At 38.4% G+C, this 17,227-nt stretch overlaps 3 protein-coding genes across 5 annotated transcripts in view; 2 read left to right on the top strand and 1 right to left on the bottom strand.

Annotated features, from left to right (window-relative positions):
• The window catches only part of LOC122092431 (proteasome subunit beta type-2-A-like), an 8,175-nt gene extending 1,879 nt beyond the window's left edge, over positions 1-6,296 (bottom strand). The window contains exons 1-2 of the mRNA XM_042662746.1: positions 5,988-6,296; positions 5,733-5,856 (exon numbers count right to left, since the gene is read on the bottom strand). Of these exons, the coding sequence (XP_042518680.1) occupies positions 5,733-5,856; positions 5,988-6,145 (282 nt within the window). The 5' untranslated portion in view covers positions 6,146-6,296. The remainder of the gene's footprint in view (positions 1-5,732; positions 5,857-5,987) is intronic.
• A 1,364-nt stretch (positions 6,297-7,660) lies between these two features.
• LOC122091231 (50S ribosomal protein L24-like) lies at positions 7,661-10,379 on the top strand. 3 transcript variants are annotated; one of them, XM_042661087.1, is made up of 5 exons: positions 7,661-7,814; positions 8,540-8,639; positions 8,731-8,826; positions 9,900-10,003; positions 10,163-10,379. In XM_042661087.1, the coding sequence occupies exons 2-5, from the start codon at positions 8,580-8,582 to the stop codon at positions 10,362-10,364; spliced, it is 462 nt and encodes a 153-aa protein (XP_042517021.1). In that variant the 5' UTR covers positions 7,661-7,814; positions 8,540-8,579; the 3' UTR covers positions 10,365-10,379. The 3 variants fall into 3 exon arrangements, with proteins under 3 accessions (XP_042517021.1, XP_042517023.1, XP_042517022.1); XM_042661089.1 differs by having other exon boundaries at positions 7,669-7,814; positions 8,580-8,639; XM_042661088.1 differs by having other exon boundaries at positions 7,680-7,814; positions 8,523-8,639.
• Positions 10,380-15,293: 4,914 nt separating this feature from the next.
• Positions 15,294-17,171, top strand: LOC122091884 (1-aminocyclopropane-1-carboxylate oxidase homolog 3-like). The gene is made up of 3 exons (XM_042662110.1): positions 15,294-16,210; positions 16,288-16,609; positions 16,697-17,171. Exons 1-3 carry the CDS (start codon positions 15,519-15,521, stop codon positions 16,943-16,945), a joined length of 1,263 nt encoding a protein of 420 aa, XP_042518044.1. The 5' UTR covers positions 15,294-15,518; the 3' UTR covers positions 16,946-17,171.
• The last annotated feature ends 56 nt before the right edge of the window (positions 17,172-17,227 follow it).

Below are 17,227 nucleotides of genomic sequence, written 5' to 3'. Positions count from 1 at the left end.
AAAAAAAAAAAAAAAAAAACCACCCAAAGCAGAGCACTGAAGAATTAATTTTTCGGCCACCAAAAAAAGTTCTAGGTGATCGATCAACAATGTATAAACAAATGAACTGCCAGTCACACAGGACAATTAACACCCAATGGCCAAAAAACTATAAAGTTTACCCATCCAATTTCACCAATAAAACAGAAAGTTACAGGAATTAAATAAAACATCAAATTATAACACGTCAATAATTGACCAGAAAAATTATAGAATATGAATACATAATTTGCAGTTATACGAGACACCTAGGATACATCCCAATCACCATAATCTAAAAGTCTGCCGCTATATGATCCTAATTGAATTTCCTTCATCCACTATTGGTCAAATTTCACCTTCAAATGCCTTCTATTTCATTCCACTCTGCCAACTGTACCTTTCACAACGTAACTCATAGAGATCTCCCAGTTGCTTGCTCTTAAAAGCCATAATCCCTGGAGTCTTGGTGGGGCATTCCCAGGTTCGAAAACCCCGTTTGGGCTTGCTATAGGCCCACATAAGAGTAATCTTAAATGATTACTACGGTACAAAGAAAGAAGATGATAGAATAGGAATTACAATTTAAAGAGGAGGTACAAACTTAGAATGGAAATAAATTAAGGGGACATGTGGGGACAAGGGCAAAGGGGAGGGGTATTAATGGAAATTGAGAGAATAAATAAAGAAGCAAAACATATCTTGGGGGAGGGGGATGTATCTTCTACCTTGGACCGAACACAACAGGTGGAAGATAATGGAGGACTTTGAATGGAACAGCACCTTTCAACTTGAAGTTTCAGTCAAACAGTCCTTTCCTGATGTTTGAAGATCTACCAGAATCTACCAAAAAGAGTAGACAACAGCAGAGAACCAGCAACATGAAGTGATTCCCTGCGGCAACTTGCAGAACCAATGGAGATACCTGGTTCAACCTCATGGTAAGGGAATGATAAAGAATGAGAGATTCAGGGCTTTTTTAGTTGTTTGTCAAACGTATCTCAAACCCCCAAATGAGGCTGAATCAAGAGTATCTGAGGGAGATCGAAACTTCCCTTTTGTACTCCTTCGTTAATGCTAAAACAGGGATAGGAAATAGGGAAGCAGAAAAGGGAGAAAATAATGAAGGATAAGAGAAAGAAGGGTAATGCAGAGAGGAAGAAAGAAAGAGGTAATAAGGACCTGAAAGGAGAAGGCTCAGATTTGCAGAAGTACAAAGTAGATTGAACAAGTAAGGAGATTGACCTGTGATAAGGAAGAAGGAAGCTTAAGAGAGAAGGAAACGGTGGCCAGCAGGCCTACACCACACCACAGCTACTAAAACCCAAATTTCAATTCTATTATTCAACTCTATTCTTCCACCGTATTACAAGCATATATAAAGGAAGCATAACGAGTCCTAAAAATGCCAATGACTAAAACTACCATTGTCAAAGTAAGAAACTAACATACCCATGCAAATCTCCTATGTAGCTACCCAACCTTCTAAAATAAAGAGAATAAAATAAAATATTACACAGAAATAAATCTCTACCAAAAGAGAACGCAACTACAAAGATATCGCCAAGTACCTAATTAATCCCTATCAACCCTTCGTGAACCAAAACATCAGGTTGGTCTGGTTCCTCTTGGCCTGGGTATCCAAAGTTGATTGGTCTGGTCCATCCATGCTAACGCAACTGCATCACTTAGTCTTGCTTTGGAATTATCTAACCATGCCTCAGCCAATACATGCTCCAGCATCCATAGAGCTCTTTCCTTTGCTCCATCAAAGCTCCCGAGACACAGCCACAAATTCATATTTTCCAATCCAGAAATTGGCTGAGTCCTCAAAAAGACAAGATGGTTTGGTTTCTCCCCTATGGATTCCAATGGGGCTCACTAGCTAAGAGAGAATCCTACTAACAAGGAATAAAGGGCACAAACCAGGATAGAAATAGCATGGAAACAGAAGCTTCAACCCACAACATGGTAATTCAGCATCAGGCTGTTCGAGCCATTTGAAGCTACATTTCTCACACGTTTGTTGGTGCTTCAGCCACCACAACAATTGGGCCAGGGCTGGTAACTTGGCGGTTTATGTTCTCCATCATCCCACAACCTTAACCATAATTGTCTATATTACTAAGCCATCATTAATATTCCAACATGCTTCTAACCGACAATAGCCAGCCAGAATTGGGCCGTTGAAAAGCAAGAGCCTAGACTAGTGAAGGATCCCTCTCTTCTCTTCTTTTCTTCAGTACATAGGATGTCACTAAACAAACAGATATATAAAAAAGGGAAGAAAATATCAAGGGGAATACAACACAGAATAGATATAGCTCAAGAAGGGAAAAGATCCACAAAAATCAAAATTTCATGAAAATGAAACAAAAACGCCAGACAACAAGCATTCTAAGCCACACAATCTCTATTTGACTGATTATCAAGCAACCTTAGCACAACCCAAGATTATTTATTAGAAGGGTATCTGACTAGTTACCACTCTTTTACTTCTAGTAAAATATGTAGCCACGAACCCAAGATCTTGAAAGGAAAAAAAAAAAACATTGAGATACTCAACCATGACTATGCCCAATGAGTGCAGAGAAAATGCAAACTGTTCCACTAAACTAGCTGCAGCTGGGATCTGAATTTTTACTAGAATAGAACATTCATATATTAGAAAGGAAAAATGCCTATCAACAAAGTTTAAGATATGAACTAACAAACAAGATTATGTGCATATAGTTGCCTTTACATGGTACATTAATATTTTATGTAACGTGCCTGGAAATTGTAATATTATTAAATTTTCTCTCTACTATGAGAGACTGAACCATGGCCAGACCAGGCCGGGCCATCCTTACACATGAATGGGGAATGGTTGGATATCGGATGTTAGGCAAAGAGCCTGCCCTTTAAGCAATGAGGCCTCTTGTATCAGATGGATCAGTTTAATCATCAACAAACAGTGTAATGTGTAAGTGGCCAACAAACCTACCTTTTTTCAGTGCCTGTGGAGGAATGAGTTGCCAAACCGATTGAGAATTTGTATATGAGGGAAAGAGTTATCCATCACTACCTAACAACATAAAAGGCAAAAATGGAGGGAGAGGTGTGAAGAGAAGGGATGCTACCCCATGCAACCAAGCACTTGGCAGAGTAAAGTTGATCTACGAGCACCCACAGAGAAAGTCAACCCAACCTTGAGTCTGCCTATATGCATGAATGATTTGGCAACTGCTGTCCTAAGCTCTACAAGGCATGTCATAGTATTGATCACCCTCTACTTCATTCTTTTCAATGAATTCCTCCCCTGGCTAATACTTGAATTCATTCCTCTCAACAAGTGAAGGTCCCTTTTGTGATTTCAGTAAGCACAATTCTTTGAAATTCAAAGGATACTTCTTTAGAGCCTTTATGATGCCTCAAATGAATTTCCCATTTACTTTACCAGGCTCAAACTTCTAATTAATTATGTGCAGTTTAATCACTTCATTATGCTTTCAATACATAGAGTGATACAGTTTACTTTGTTCTTCGGATACAAGTCCCCTGCTAATAAATTATAAACATTTCCAACCATAAACTATTTCAAATTTTTAAAGGGCCTTCTTGATGGTCGACCATCTTCACCTTCAGCTTACTCAAGATTTCCAAAATGGTGACACAGCCAAAAATATAAAAACTGTATTTCTCGTTTTTTTCCCTCTCCCAAATACCCAACATATCACAAACATGACTTATATGGCCACTAAATCAAAAGGTACCACCCATCCTCCATTTAGGTTGCAAATATTGTTTGAATCATGACATGATTCATCTCGTTCGAAGATCTGAGGGACTGAAGTCAAATTCCACAAGCAACAATACAGTAAATGAAAGACAATTTCCACGAGCGTCCAACTGACCAGCAAAAGATTAGAACTTTGAGGAGCAAAACTATCCACTACCAAACAATAAAGGATGTGATGAGTCAAGATCTTGCCTGACATTATAACACTTAAAAAAAAAATTTTTGCACAGCATTTTGGGATAAAGCTGGATTACAAACTTCAGCTAATACATCGAATTAAGCTTCAATTTCAAACATGATTTTGGTCATGGCTGACAGAATATTTTCAGGGGGTTCAATTTCAATATTATTTGAAATTGTGTAAATTTTACATAAAATTAGATGATTCCAACTGCAAATAATGAAATATTAGAATTTTAATCCTGGAAAAAAAATTGGATATTTTGGTTATTTTGATGAATATTAGTTTATTTTAATCCCATGACCTAGAAGGCTAGAATAGGCCACTGATTGCCAACATACATTCCTAGTGGATTGAAGAATGATATTTGAGAATAGTAGTTAAGGCACATGAAAAACACCAAGTTGATTTTCTTGATCAAATATCTGCCCAAATTTCACCCCATGAGATAGCAGAATATCATACACCAATTCCTGACTTTCTCTAACATCTTCAAACCCATACTTAACAGGAAACGCATCTCTGAAATAACTCCACAACATAATAAATACAGGTTTTAAAGCTATGATTCATCCTGAGGATTCCCATACTCAAAATGTGACAAATGCAAAAGGATTATTCAAGCCAATGGCAAACAGGGACACAAGTTGTGTGCCTCCCCCAGCCCCCCAACCCCCAAAAAAGAAAAGAAGAAGAAAGCCTTATTCTTTTCTGAATGGGGTTGGGGGTTGTTTGGCAAGGATTGATTAGCACAGCCAGAAAAGATAATTTAATGTACTATGAACTGATCACATCATGTAAGATGATGAAAAGCATCAAAAGAACACTGACCCAAAATCTTTTCTAGGACCTATGCTAAAATCATCAAGCAGTAGTGAAGATGAAATTTCGGATTTCAAGTTAATACTGATGCTTCACACTACTAAAAGCAAAACATTAAAGCTATTCCTGACTTTCTCTAACATCTTCAAACCCATACTTAACAGGAAACGCATCTCTGAAATAACTCCACAACATAATAAATACAAGTTTTAAAGCTATGATTCATCCTGAGGATTCCCATACTCAAAATGTGACAAATGCAAAAGGGTTATTCAAGCCATTGGAAAACAGGGACACAAGTTGTGTGCCTCCCCCAGCCCCCCAACCCCCAAAAAAGAAAAGAAGAAGAGAGCCTTATTCTTTTCTGAATGGGGTTGGGGGTTGTTTGGCAAGGATTGATTAGCACAGCCAGAAAAGATAATTTAATGTACTACGAACTGATCTCATCATGTAAGATGATGAAAAGCATAAAAAGAACACTGACCCAAAATCTTTTCTAGAACATATGCTAAAATCATCAAGCAGTAGTGAAGATGAAATTTCGGATTTCAAGTTAATACTGATGCTTCACACTACTAAAAGCAAAACACTAAAGCCAAACGTGAAGAGTCCCTAAGCCGACAATTCGCGATAGGCCAAATTCTGTTGATTTCAGGTCATAAGATAAGTGTTCCCCTCCAACCCCACCCCCTTCCCGGGCCCCCAAAAAAGCAGCTTCACCACGGAATATTGCCAAGAAGTTCAAAATGATCCGCCTAGTACCCAAACATTACCAGCTGAAACCCTACGTATTTTCCAGTATCAGATCGCAAACATTCACAATCAGACAGAACAATGCTCAAAGAGAAGGCTAAAAGAGCAAAAAAAAAAAAGAAACTTAAATTATCCATGAAACCCTACATCAAGCAAATAAGAAGCAAGGAAAAGGACCTTTCGCAAGGCAACGGCGAGCTCATTGCGGGTGAAATTCGCAGCAGCTGCCGTAGTCAACGGGATCCCATTACGGAACTGATACAAAGCTACATTCTTCTGTATATACTCCGTGAATTGAACTCTGCAATATGAATAAGAAAAACGAACTTTCAAAATTCAAGAGTAGATAAAAGAAAATCATCTACGACAAATTAAACCCATAAGAAGAAGGGGTCACAAAGAAAATAGAGAGAGAGAGAGAGACATAAGGACCTGTCACCGTGCTCACCGCTGGTGCCCATAAGCTTGTGAGAATCGAGAACCATGATCTTGTCTTCGTTCGATTTATGAACCAATATGCTGTTTACCGCCGATGTATCTGACACCACTAGGGCGAATCCGTCCCCAACAAGTCCGAAAACACACTCCATCTCCCAGAAACTGTCTTTTCTCTTTTCCCTTTCCTTTTTCTCGTTGTTCTTCACTGTGAGTATGGGCTATGGGCCTACGACGAAAGAATAAATAAAGGGTGGTGTTTGCTGTAGATTGGAGATGGAGTGGCGACTTGAGAGACAAGAAATGTATCGAAAGAGACGATAGACCGGATAGTTGCTAGGAATTTTGAGATCAATACGCGGGTAGTTTGGTCATTGAGAATGATGCCTACGTGGCGTGAAAATCGTCTGCAGCAACTGAGAATCCCTTGATGCTCGTGTTCAGATGCTTTCGGCGGTCCGATGCTCATGTTACAAAAAATGTGGACTCACATGCATAGCTTGTTCCCAATACTAAGCACACCGAGCATCGATGCACTTAAAAGGAGTTGATTAAGTGATCAACCCTCGTGTTCGTATTCCACTGATCACTACAAACAATTAGCCCAAGGCCCAGGTGTATATGTGTCATTTGACTAATTCTCCAAGATGGTTGTGGTTAATCAAGACAGTTTGTTATTAGTTCTAATCTCAACTCTCAACGGAGTCAATCTTAGAATTGGTCTCAAGATTAAGATTCGATCTCGACTAGTAACGAGGCATTTAGTTATGAATTCTGATTTCTTACTAGTTCTAAGCATTTAAAGTCTCAACCACTTAAATATATGGGTTTTTTTCGTAATTACAATTGGGGAGAATGTTTTATGTCTAGAAACGTACACTATGCCAACAAGAAATATCCATTCAGAGTTCTCCCTTTGGTATAATTAAAGGGTGGAGGCTAGGAAGGCCATTGCATAAGGTAGAGGAGAGAGTTGGACACAGCTGAATGAGAGTGTAAGGTGACTCCTGAGCATAAAAAAGATTATCATTTACAATATAATTAGGTTTTGAAAGAAAGAATGCTACCTGCTTGATTGTGTCTATGCCTAGACGCAATATGTGCAGAAAGACCATGTTGAAGATGTTCCTACACGCCCCTCCCATTGGCATGTACCTGTGCCAACAGAGTAGCGTTTGTTGCCTTTCGTTTTTTGAAGGTTCTAGACTCAAAGTCTATAACATTCAAATATAATTGTTTCTTTGACTCACATCCTTTTAATTTTATTCATAATTACGACAATCCTTATGTATAACAATAGAAAGTATGTTTCAAAAAATCATAGTCAAATCTTAGCTATCCATTACCATTTGTATGCTTCTTCTAATCTAAGTTGTATGTTCTCACTTAGGCATGAGAGAGTAAATTATAATATAACTAGTACTAGTAGCATGTATGAACATATACGGGATATATGTTAATAAACAAAAAAAAAGGTATTTAATTGAATTAGACTCTAAATTTTGACAATTGGCTAACTATATTCTCTCTATCTAACAGCCAAATGGATATATCATCTCTTTACCAAAAAAAAAAAATTGATATATCATCTATTTATGTGATAAAAATAGATACCTTGTGACATTTGGAAAAATGACACACCTGCGTGACAAACTGACAATAATAATTCCTCTTAAGTAAAGAGCTAAGGACTGGGCACATCGCTAGCGTGCCTACGTCTTTTGAGGTTACAAGGCACACAACCCTAGTGGGATTTGAGGAAACCTGGGTTCTGTAAATCGCGACTAGTCGGAGTTTAGAGCTTCTGTCGCCGGACGTCTAGAGGTAAGCTACTAAGCGTCTCGGTCTTCTCTCTCTAATTCAGCCATTCGTTCTCTCTTGGTCTCTCCCTGCAATCTCTCGATTCATTCCCTGTCATTCTCTCAATTTTTGTATGAGATGGTTGCTGATGGATTATGTTTCTTCTGTTTTACTTTCTTTAGTTGTTTGTGAATCTGGTTGTTAGTATTGGGTGCTTTAGAAACAAATTCTTTTTTCTTACTTGGTTGACATTTTTGTTCCTATATGTGTGACCGTTTCAATCTGTTTGGATTCTGTTTTTGGTTGCTGACCGGCTGATTGAAATTGCAACATTGTTACAACTTCAATGGAATTGCAACTTGGAGGGTTTTTTGCTGCTACCCGATTGAATAAAAATATGAAAATTCTCTTTTTTATCCAAGAAAAAAGGCAACATCTAAGAAAGCATTACCTGGGTGCTCTCTATTTGTAAATGTGATGTGCGTTCTCTTATATGTGTTTCTGTTTATGGTATATAGGAGACTAGGCAAAATGGTCAGACAAAGGATCGGTTATGGTAGTATGTCTAAGAACATCTCTCTTGTATATTGAATGTATTACCATAAATTCTTATCCATGTCTGAATTTTTTGCGTAATCTAGCTGGGTTTCAAACCATTTCTGTAAATTGAAATCAGACTTTACCCATTTTACTGCTAAACAATCCCCCTTTGCCTCTCTTGCTTCTCACCAGTGAGTGATCTCAAGCAGGTGGTGTAGTTCACAAGAGTTTGTTGCTTCTCCTGTACAGATGGGTTGGAAAGCGGCACAAAAGCTTATACAGAACTGGAAGATTGTCAGAGGCGACAATGTATCAGAGCAATCAAGCCAATAATCTTTCTCTCTGATCTTCCATTAATTTCTTTGATTTTAATTTGTGCTTCTTTGTGAATCATTTGCAGGTGATGATAATAAGAGGCAAAGATAAAGGCGAGACTGGTGTGATCAAGCGTGTCATTCGCTCCCAGAATCGTGTTATTATTGAGGGCAAAAATCTGGTACTTTCATTTCTGACTTGCTTCTTCTGCAAATCATTTGGTCAGTAAACAATCATTTGTTTAATAAATTAGATTTTTTTTTTATATGATTCTGGGACATGAAAGTTATTATTTCAATTTTCTTTGTTGAACCACAAGTTTTTTGGGGATATTTCAACAAGATATTTATGCATTTCAGATTTATGCAGTCATCAAATTTTCAGTTTGATGAAGCATAGCCCTTTTGTGGCATATATGTGGAGTGACACTGTGCATAGTGAATATTCACCCAAAAGAGTCCTGAATGTGGATAGACCATTAAAACGAGTTAATCGCCCCCCCCCCCCGGGGATTGATCCTTCTGAATTCTAGAGACAAATAGGTCATGACTTGAGATGAATCTGAAGAATCACCTCATGCATTCCCCTTAGAGATAGTTGTTTCTACCTGCATGAGCTCCCACTCTTGAGGCAACCCAAAGTTGAATCAGTCCTTAACTTCGTTCGGTCATTTTAGAAGTCAAATAAAATACCCCAATTCTATCGAGTCAGATATGCTACACAATTGCATGGAGCAATAATTAATGTTAATGATTCTGTTTTCTTGGTACTTTTCCTCCTACCAAAAGGGCAAGTAACTCTGCTTGAACTCAGCGTCATGAGCTTAGGAAGGTTAATACATTTAAGATTATGCCTTGACTGTTATGTTAGTGATGGTTGGATTGGATGGTACAACTTTATTATGTAATGTTACTTGAAATCTTAATATCATCCTGAGAAATATTGGTTTTAATTTTTGTTATTTTTCATTCATGTTGAATTTTATGCTATTGGTTGTTTTATGCATATTCTATCAAAAACATTTCCCTCTCGTGCCCATAAGTTCCTTTATGCTCGAGTGTTATCATTTGTTTATGGTAGCTATTAATGTTCGGAAGATTCTTGGTCTTGCCCCATTTAAACAGAGGGGGGGGGGGGGGGAGGGGAAAAACCGGTTTCACACAAATTTTGTCTTGTTATTTCTTCATATTCTTTCATTTCTACCCTTATATGTAGAGGGCTGAGTCTCTGCTACAAATTCTTCTGTCTTTACAGGTGAAGAAACATATCAAACAAGGACAAGGTCATGAAGGTGGAATCTTTACAGTGGAAGCCCCTCTTCATGCATCAAATGTTCAATCTCTCGATCCAGTCACAGGGTATGTATGTTTATACTGCAGATAACATTTCTTTCCCCCGGATTGCTCCCTGAAAGTAAGTAGAACTATTTGTTTTGGTTTCAACTTTCAATGCATTTTCTTTTTTACAGTATTGTTATTGATTTTGATTGTGTTATTTTTAATTTTAAACTTGCTTAGGAAACCTTGTAAGGTTGGAGTCAGATACCTAGAGGATGGTACCAAGGTAAGAGTTTCAAGAGGTCAAGGAGCATCAGGGGCCATAATTCCCCGTCCGGAGATCTTAAAAATTAGGACCACTCCAAGACCTACCGTAGGTAAATATCTCTCAACTACTTTAGATGTGATTTTCTTACAATGGTTTCTGCTGACGGGACTTTGACATTTCTTGTTTATTGGCTTTTAGGTGATGATAGTCAAATATGTAATGTTTCTGGAATGGTTTAGTCAATTTTAGAATGAAAAGTACTAGTATCGACTGTTATGAGTTACCAACTTCTTGTGTGTTTCTGATTAAAATCATTTTATTGTAATGCACTAATACGGCCTGTCGTATGCCTTCCTCATGAGACTAATGTTTAAACTTCAAGGGTGACTTGTCCTAGTAACTATAGGAGATAGAGTGATTATTTTAAAGTATTAATTTCTTGCTTTTGCTGAAAGTTGGTCAGCTAAACACAGTAGAACTTGCCCGTTCAAGAAAATAGAATTGTATATTGCTTCCTGATAGTAATGATAAATATTCCCAATCCAGTTATTTTATATAATCGCCCGCATGGAGGGGTAGATTGCTGGGTAATAGTTGGCTTCTTCATCACCTTTTTGGTAAAAGGTGTAAATTTCTGCATTTAAGTGTGTTTTTCAGGTGATTCCTGGAGCACTTTAATGGATATGAGCTCTAGAATGTTGAGGCTTGTTTTCAACTCTGAATAATAAATTGAGTTGATCATAAGCAGGCTTGGGTGCCCATGGATGACTTTTTCAGTAATCTTTTTTTTTTTGGGTGAAGATGACTTTTTCAGAGTAATCAGTTCATAATATAATAGAGGTTGGAACCTTATTGCCAACTCCAGTTCCTCAAGTGGTTTGATTCTTGGTTAATTTTGATGGGTGCTTCATTGGTTGCTTTGCCCCTTCTGGGATTTGGGGGGGTCTCGGAAAGATCTTTATGCATTTTTTTGGGACCTGCCGGGGAGTCCAAGCCCATGAGAGCTGAACTACTTGCATTTGAGGTCTGTCTTAGAACTGCTCATTGTTGGTAGGTTTTGATATTAGTTATGGAACTCAACTCACTGATTTTGCCAATTAATATCCCTTTTGTATAAAGGGATTTAGCAATGTCATGTATCTATAGCATGAGCGGGGTACATTGCTTCCTTCTTGAAGTTAGAAATTTGAGGATTTTGTGCAAGGATAAACTCTAGAATTTTGATGCAAACATTGACCACTTTGATTCTTCACAGTAGGTTGAACCACCTGACAGGTTTGGCTATAGTATTGCTCTCTCTTCATGAAGGGATTTTAATGTCTTGGATCTGTCCTACTGATTGGATGTTTGAAGTCTTTCAATCGTGCCATTGTGCTGGTTCATCTATTCTTGTGTAACATTTCACCAGAGATCCTTGTTGTAATTGTAACTTATGATCCATTACCAATGGTGCTCATGCAATATGCTCATTTAGCTAGAATGCATAAGGTTTATTTATTTATTTTTGTTATGATACAGGATTAGCCTGAGATCTAAGTCATAGATCTCTTTAAACTACACTGAAGACCATGCTTGTTCTCTCTAAATGATTTTGTTATTGTAAAATTTTAATACTAGTTCTTAGAGGCCAGTTACAAATCATTTCTAATTTTTTCGGTTGGAAAATTGAACATTTCTACGATGGCACCAACGACAGCTTGGACTGCACATTTTAGGTAATTGTTGTTATGCTTCTATAATGTGACTAAAATTAAATTTATCAATTAATCGAAAATGGCGGTGATGGATAACTTCAAAATCAGGGGTAACGAGGGATAAAACATATAACAGTAATTTTATTAAAATTTCATAGTATATGCTAGCGTTCCTTGAGTCTATTTCTATCTCCCCACAACAAGGGGCATATGTCACCGTTGAATGCTTTTGCACACTCTTTCCCTGCAACCCAACAAAAAAGGTGTCAAATTGGAACCCAAAACCATATCCTAAAATCGAATCAAATAATTGAAATCAAACCGATTAGAATTTGATTACAATCCGGAACTAACACTATCTAAAACCAAACCGAATACTCAGTTCCAGATTACTGTCTGAGCTGCTCTCATGATTCAGCAAAGAAATCAGCTCCTTACTGTCTCCCTCCATGATTAGAAACTCAATCCCCTCCGAAATTCCTTGAAGTAAACCAGCTCACACAACCAAGCCTGCACATTGTAATATCGAAGTAAAGGAAGCCGGGTCTGAAATGGTACAAATAGGAATACCACTAGTTCCTAATGACGTTTCCGGTGTTCCTCTTTTTAGTAGAAAGCGAAATGAGAATAATGAGAATTGTAGTGGTAGTTTCACGCTCCTCTCGCCCCTTAAACCAATAAAAAAGGATAAGGTGATCTTAAAAAACGATCAAGGCAGGGATTTCTGGTAGTCATCTATTGCAACAATGGATCAAGCTGATTTCCAAGCTAGAAGAAAAAAAAAAAAATTAAAACTTGAAAAGACAGATCTTGCTCAAAAAAGTAGAATTCCAACCATTCTCCAGGCAACAAAGCCACCCTTACTTGGATCCCCGGATCACTCCTTTATCTTAAGAAAGAGAAGCATCTGTATTAAGCTTAAACAATGGATTTTTTTTTTTTTTCTCCATAAACACACCAAACTCAAAAATTTTCTTTTATAATAGCTTCATTTGGAGTCCATGCTTTTCCATTAAAAATGAGGAAAACTGAGAGAATGTGCCCTTGATTTTAGAAGGAGAGAGATAGACACAATCCATATTTCCGGACAAAAAACTTTTCTATAAACAATGTCATTTCGAGCCTTCCAATAACATCCAACAAATAAAAGAACTCAAACCCATCACATCCTTTCTAGTGCTCAAAATTTTTATTCTCAAAGCATGTTGAAAAAATAAGGTTAAAGTTCACTTTATTTATACTTTATGGGAAATCTACTCTGATTTCAGAAGCACAAAGAAGAGAGAGAGAGAGAGAGAGAGAGAGAGAGAGAGAGAGAGAGATTTAAATTGTCTAAGATAAACAACAAATCTCTCTACTTTCTAGTGAATCAGAAGTCCAAGCTGAAACCAAAATTCTGAATTACCTTCATCAGTTAATCTCTGTCATCTTCCTCAATAGTCAAATTTGGCTACACTGTCTCACTCCTCACAAGCCTAACCTTCCAAGTCATTCTCACCCTCTTTGGAAGCTTTCGGAAGCGATGTCCAAAGAAATGGTTCACCTTCTTGCCTTGGTCTACATATCAGTTGGCTGATGTAGCAGCCACCACTGGCCTTGGCATTTTATCTGGCCTCACCGTGCCTCTCATGGCGCATTTTCTTGGTCTTCATTCCTTTTATTGCATCTTGGAGGTCCTGATTGTTTCATAGCCATCTCCTTGCTGTCCATGTCTATGTTAAAGGAGTATTATTCATACTAGATCAGTTGGAGTGGACCTGGAATTTAGCTTTTGTTTTGATGTTGTTAGCTGAAATCTCCAAGTGTAGAATTTCGCAATCCCAGAGGCAAATGGACAATGAAAAAGAACAATTGCTTTGAAGAATTTGGTTGGAGTGTTGATGTTGGATTCGATCAAAGTGTTCTTATCTGGCATGTTGCAACAGATCTTTGTTACTATTATATCTTCAGCTCATTCTTCCTTTTATGGTGAACAATAGAATTGGAAAGATGAGGTTTCAAGACACTTGTGCCAGAATAAAATTGTTGTTTGATGTGCAAGAGGACAGAGGACCGAGGACAAAAGCTTAGCAAGCTTTTTTCTTTTGATCTTCAGAAGAAGAAATCACCAGTCAATGAAAGACAAGCACAAGCTTGCATTAGGAGGTTTCTTAGGTTGGATTCTCAAGTTCCGAAGGCAGAAGAAAGCAAATCTGTGCTATTTGATGCACATAGGCTAGCAAAATTGCTGCAAGGATATGCAAAGGAAGAAAGATGGAAGATCTTAAGTGGTATATGGGTGGAGATGCTGTCATATGCTGCAAGTAATTGTAGTGGGAAGCACCATGCCCAAAGACTTTGTGAAGGTGGACAGTTTCTCACAAAAATTTGGCTTTTGATGGTTCATCTTGGTATGATAGAGTAGTTCTACTTCTACATAACAATGGCCATACTACAACAGCTGATGGTTCATTGAGATGTCTTTTGTGAAAAAACCTAATATATATTTTGATTATTGAGTGTCTAAATGATATTTCTGTAGTAGGTGTATTTAGAACTTGATATTTCTTTTAATTGCCTCTTACCTTATTCTTAAAAGTATTTTTACTCAAGGGTATAAAAAAGTTTTGAAAAATAATTTAGAAGTGATCATCGTTAATCATAATGTCTTGCGCATTTTCTTTAATAAGCATGTAAAGAAAACCCAGTGCTGGAGAGGATCCAAATACAAAGCAGTGTGTTGGAGAGGTATCAGTCTCTACAACACCCAGTGCCGAAAAGGATCCAAACCTAGTATGAGGCAGGGTACGATCTTAGCCTAGATCACACCAACACTAGTAAAACCAAATCGAAAACCCAATTCCAGACCAATTTACACCCATTCCCAACCTTTTCTTCTCCTAGGTGCTGGGTGTGTGCCTGGGGACCTAGATCCTCTAGTGTGACTTGACTCTAGCACGCACCCTAAGATCTTCCCAACCGTTGGATGTGTGATGGACACCCTAATGGCTGGAGAGAACTAAATCAATATTTGAGGTGCTTCCAGCCGTCCGATGTGGCTAGGCTCTCTCCAACACGGGAGGATCTAGTTCTGAAACCACACCAACACTAGATCCAGCTCCTCTTCCATTCTTAATCACTCAATCCTTGCCCAATTCTCTCTATGTGCAATACCTATACACTTAAAATCCAACAACTATTAAAATTTAGGGTTGTTCAAACCCATTTTAGACCCTCAAAACCCTCGACAACTCTTCTCAAATCATACCCGAACTAACCATATCAATGATTGTGTACGTCCCTGATCTGTGAATTTAGAATCTATTAAATGAAGAGAGAGTGATTCTAAATCCATAAACCATGGTCGTTCTCGTACGTGAACCTGATCTGCTCTCATCAATATCCATCAATCCTTCATTCCCTCCATTGTTTCTCAACCTGAAACAAAGAAGGAGAAGGGTTTTCTCTTTTCAAATACATCCATCAATGAGGCGTACAGATTCCTTCCCATGCTGGCAATCCTGGGAACCATCTCCCTTTCTTTCTATGATCCAAGTACTCTTTTTTCTTTGTGGCAGCTTCCTCCAACGACCAACAAGAGCAAGTAAACGCCTGATGATGCTGTTTACCGAAAAAATGGAAGAAACAAAGACTGATGAAGATGCATATTCTTCAATCACCAGTCCACACAGTCGAAGAAATCCTCCAAAACCCACAAAAAGAAAACGACAAAATGGCGGCCATCTCCGACGCCGACGAAGTTTCTGGCAATAGCTCTCCTACTCCGAGTTATGATCGAATAAAAGAGCAAAGAGAATTCGATGAAACTCAAGCAGGTGTGAAGGGTCTAGTCGATGCCGGGGTTGAAAAGGTCCCTCGTATCTTCATCCACCCACCTGATGCTCTCCATGATCTGCCCTCTCAGCTGGGTTTCATTCAGAGCCACCGCCGTCAGACCCATTTGAAAATTCCGGTCATAGACTTAAACCTGAAGGAGGGTACCTTCGATTTCGAATTCAATGGAAACCCAACTCGGGCCTCGACTCTAAGGGATGAAATTGTCGATCAGATCCGGCAAGCATCAGAAACATATGGTTTCCTCCAGGTAGTGAATCATGGAATCCCTGTAAGTCTATTGGAGGAGATGCTAAAAGGCGTTCGAAGGTTTTTCGAACAAGACACGGAAGTCAAGAAAAAATTCTATACTCGCGATGTTCTTGGCAAGAAGGTCGTCTATATCTCCAATTTACATCTCTACAAATCTCCTGCTGCCGATTGGAGGGATACACTGTTTTGTGCAATGGCCCCTCAACCTCTCGATCCACAAGAACTGCCTCTCGCTTGCAGGTAAAACCTTAAAATCATCAAAATATATAAGGGGAATTGAATTCCAAGTTGGTTTATGGTGTGTGATTGATTTGTAGAGATATAGTGATGGAATACTCCAAGAAAGCTCGGAGCTTGGGGATTGCTTTGTTTGAGTTGCTATCAGAGGCTTTGGGGCTTAACCTCAAACACTTGGTAGACATGGGTTGTGCTGAGAGTCATGCTTTTCTCTGTCATTACTATCCGGCATGCCCTGAGCCAGAACTGACACTTGGCACTAGCAAGCATGCCGACAATGATTTCATCACCATCCTTCTGCAAGACCATATCGGTGGCCTTCAAGTTCTTTGTCAGAACCAATGGGTTGATGTTTCCCCATTGCCTGGAGCTTTAATCATCAACATTGGTGATCTTCTGCAGGCAAGTATTACCCTTTTTTTCTTCCCACATGTTCTTGAACTTGATCTGATTATAAAATTAATTGATTCTTCATTGTGGTTGTGGCAGCTTGTATCTAATGACAGGTTTAAGAGTGTTGAACATCGAGTAATTGCTCACAGAGGGGTCACAAGAGTTTCAGTTGCCTGTTTCTTTAATGCAAGTATTGAACCATCCACAAGAGTTTATGGGCCAATAAAGGAGTTGTCAATCGACAAACCTCCAATCTACAGGGAAACTACTCTCAAAGAGTACAGCACACATTTCGCATCGAAGGGACTTGATGGTACCTCTGCTTTGCAACATTTCAAGCTCTGAAACTTTCCATGGAGGGTAGTAGCCGTGAGATAGAAGTTTTCACCTTCGTGTCTCCAACTCTCGCCCCGCAGTGAGAAGTTGCTTGGGAGACTAAGAGAGATGAAGTGATGTTTGGTGTAAAATAATGGAGTCAGACCCAGATATAAAATAATGGAGATTACTTGTAATAAATTAGGCCTTTATGGTAAAAAAAAACGATATATAATATATTATTATATTTATGGGAGAGAGAATTCTATCTGGTCGCGTGGTCTTTCCGTCAATATGCACCCCTGTGGCACA

This window comes from Macadamia integrifolia, chromosome 10, assembly GCF_013358625.1.
Source record: "Macadamia integrifolia cultivar HAES 741 chromosome 10, SCU_Mint_v3, whole genome shotgun sequence".
In the NCBI taxonomy this organism is placed as follows: Eukaryota; Viridiplantae; Streptophyta; class Magnoliopsida; order Proteales; family Proteaceae; genus Macadamia; species Macadamia integrifolia.
Note: the sequence above shows the minus strand (reverse complement) of the source record. Positions and strands in the feature narration are given on the sequence as shown.

Coding starts and splice junctions, on each gene's coding strand:
- LOC122091884 (XM_042662110.1), top strand. CDS start 15,519: ATGAAGATGCATATTCTTCAATCACCAGTCCACACAGTCGAAGAAATC. Junction 16,211..16,287: donor GAACTGCCTCTCGCTTGCAG/GTAAAACCTTAA, acceptor ATTGATTTGTAG/AGATATAGTGATGGAATACT. Junction 16,610..16,696: donor ACATTGGTGATCTTCTGCAG/GCAAGTATTACC, acceptor TGGTTGTGGCAG/CTTGTATCTAATGACAGGTT.
- LOC122091231 (XM_042661087.1), top strand. CDS start 8,580: ATGGGTTGGAAAGCGGCACAAAAGCTTATACAGAACTGGAAGATTGTC. Junction 8,640..8,730: donor AGATTGTCAGAGGCGACAAT/GTATCAGAGCAA, acceptor AATCATTTGCAG/GTGATGATAATAAGAGGCAA. Junction 8,827..9,899: donor TTATTGAGGGCAAAAATCTG/GTACTTTCATTT, acceptor CTGTCTTTACAG/GTGAAGAAACATATCAAACA.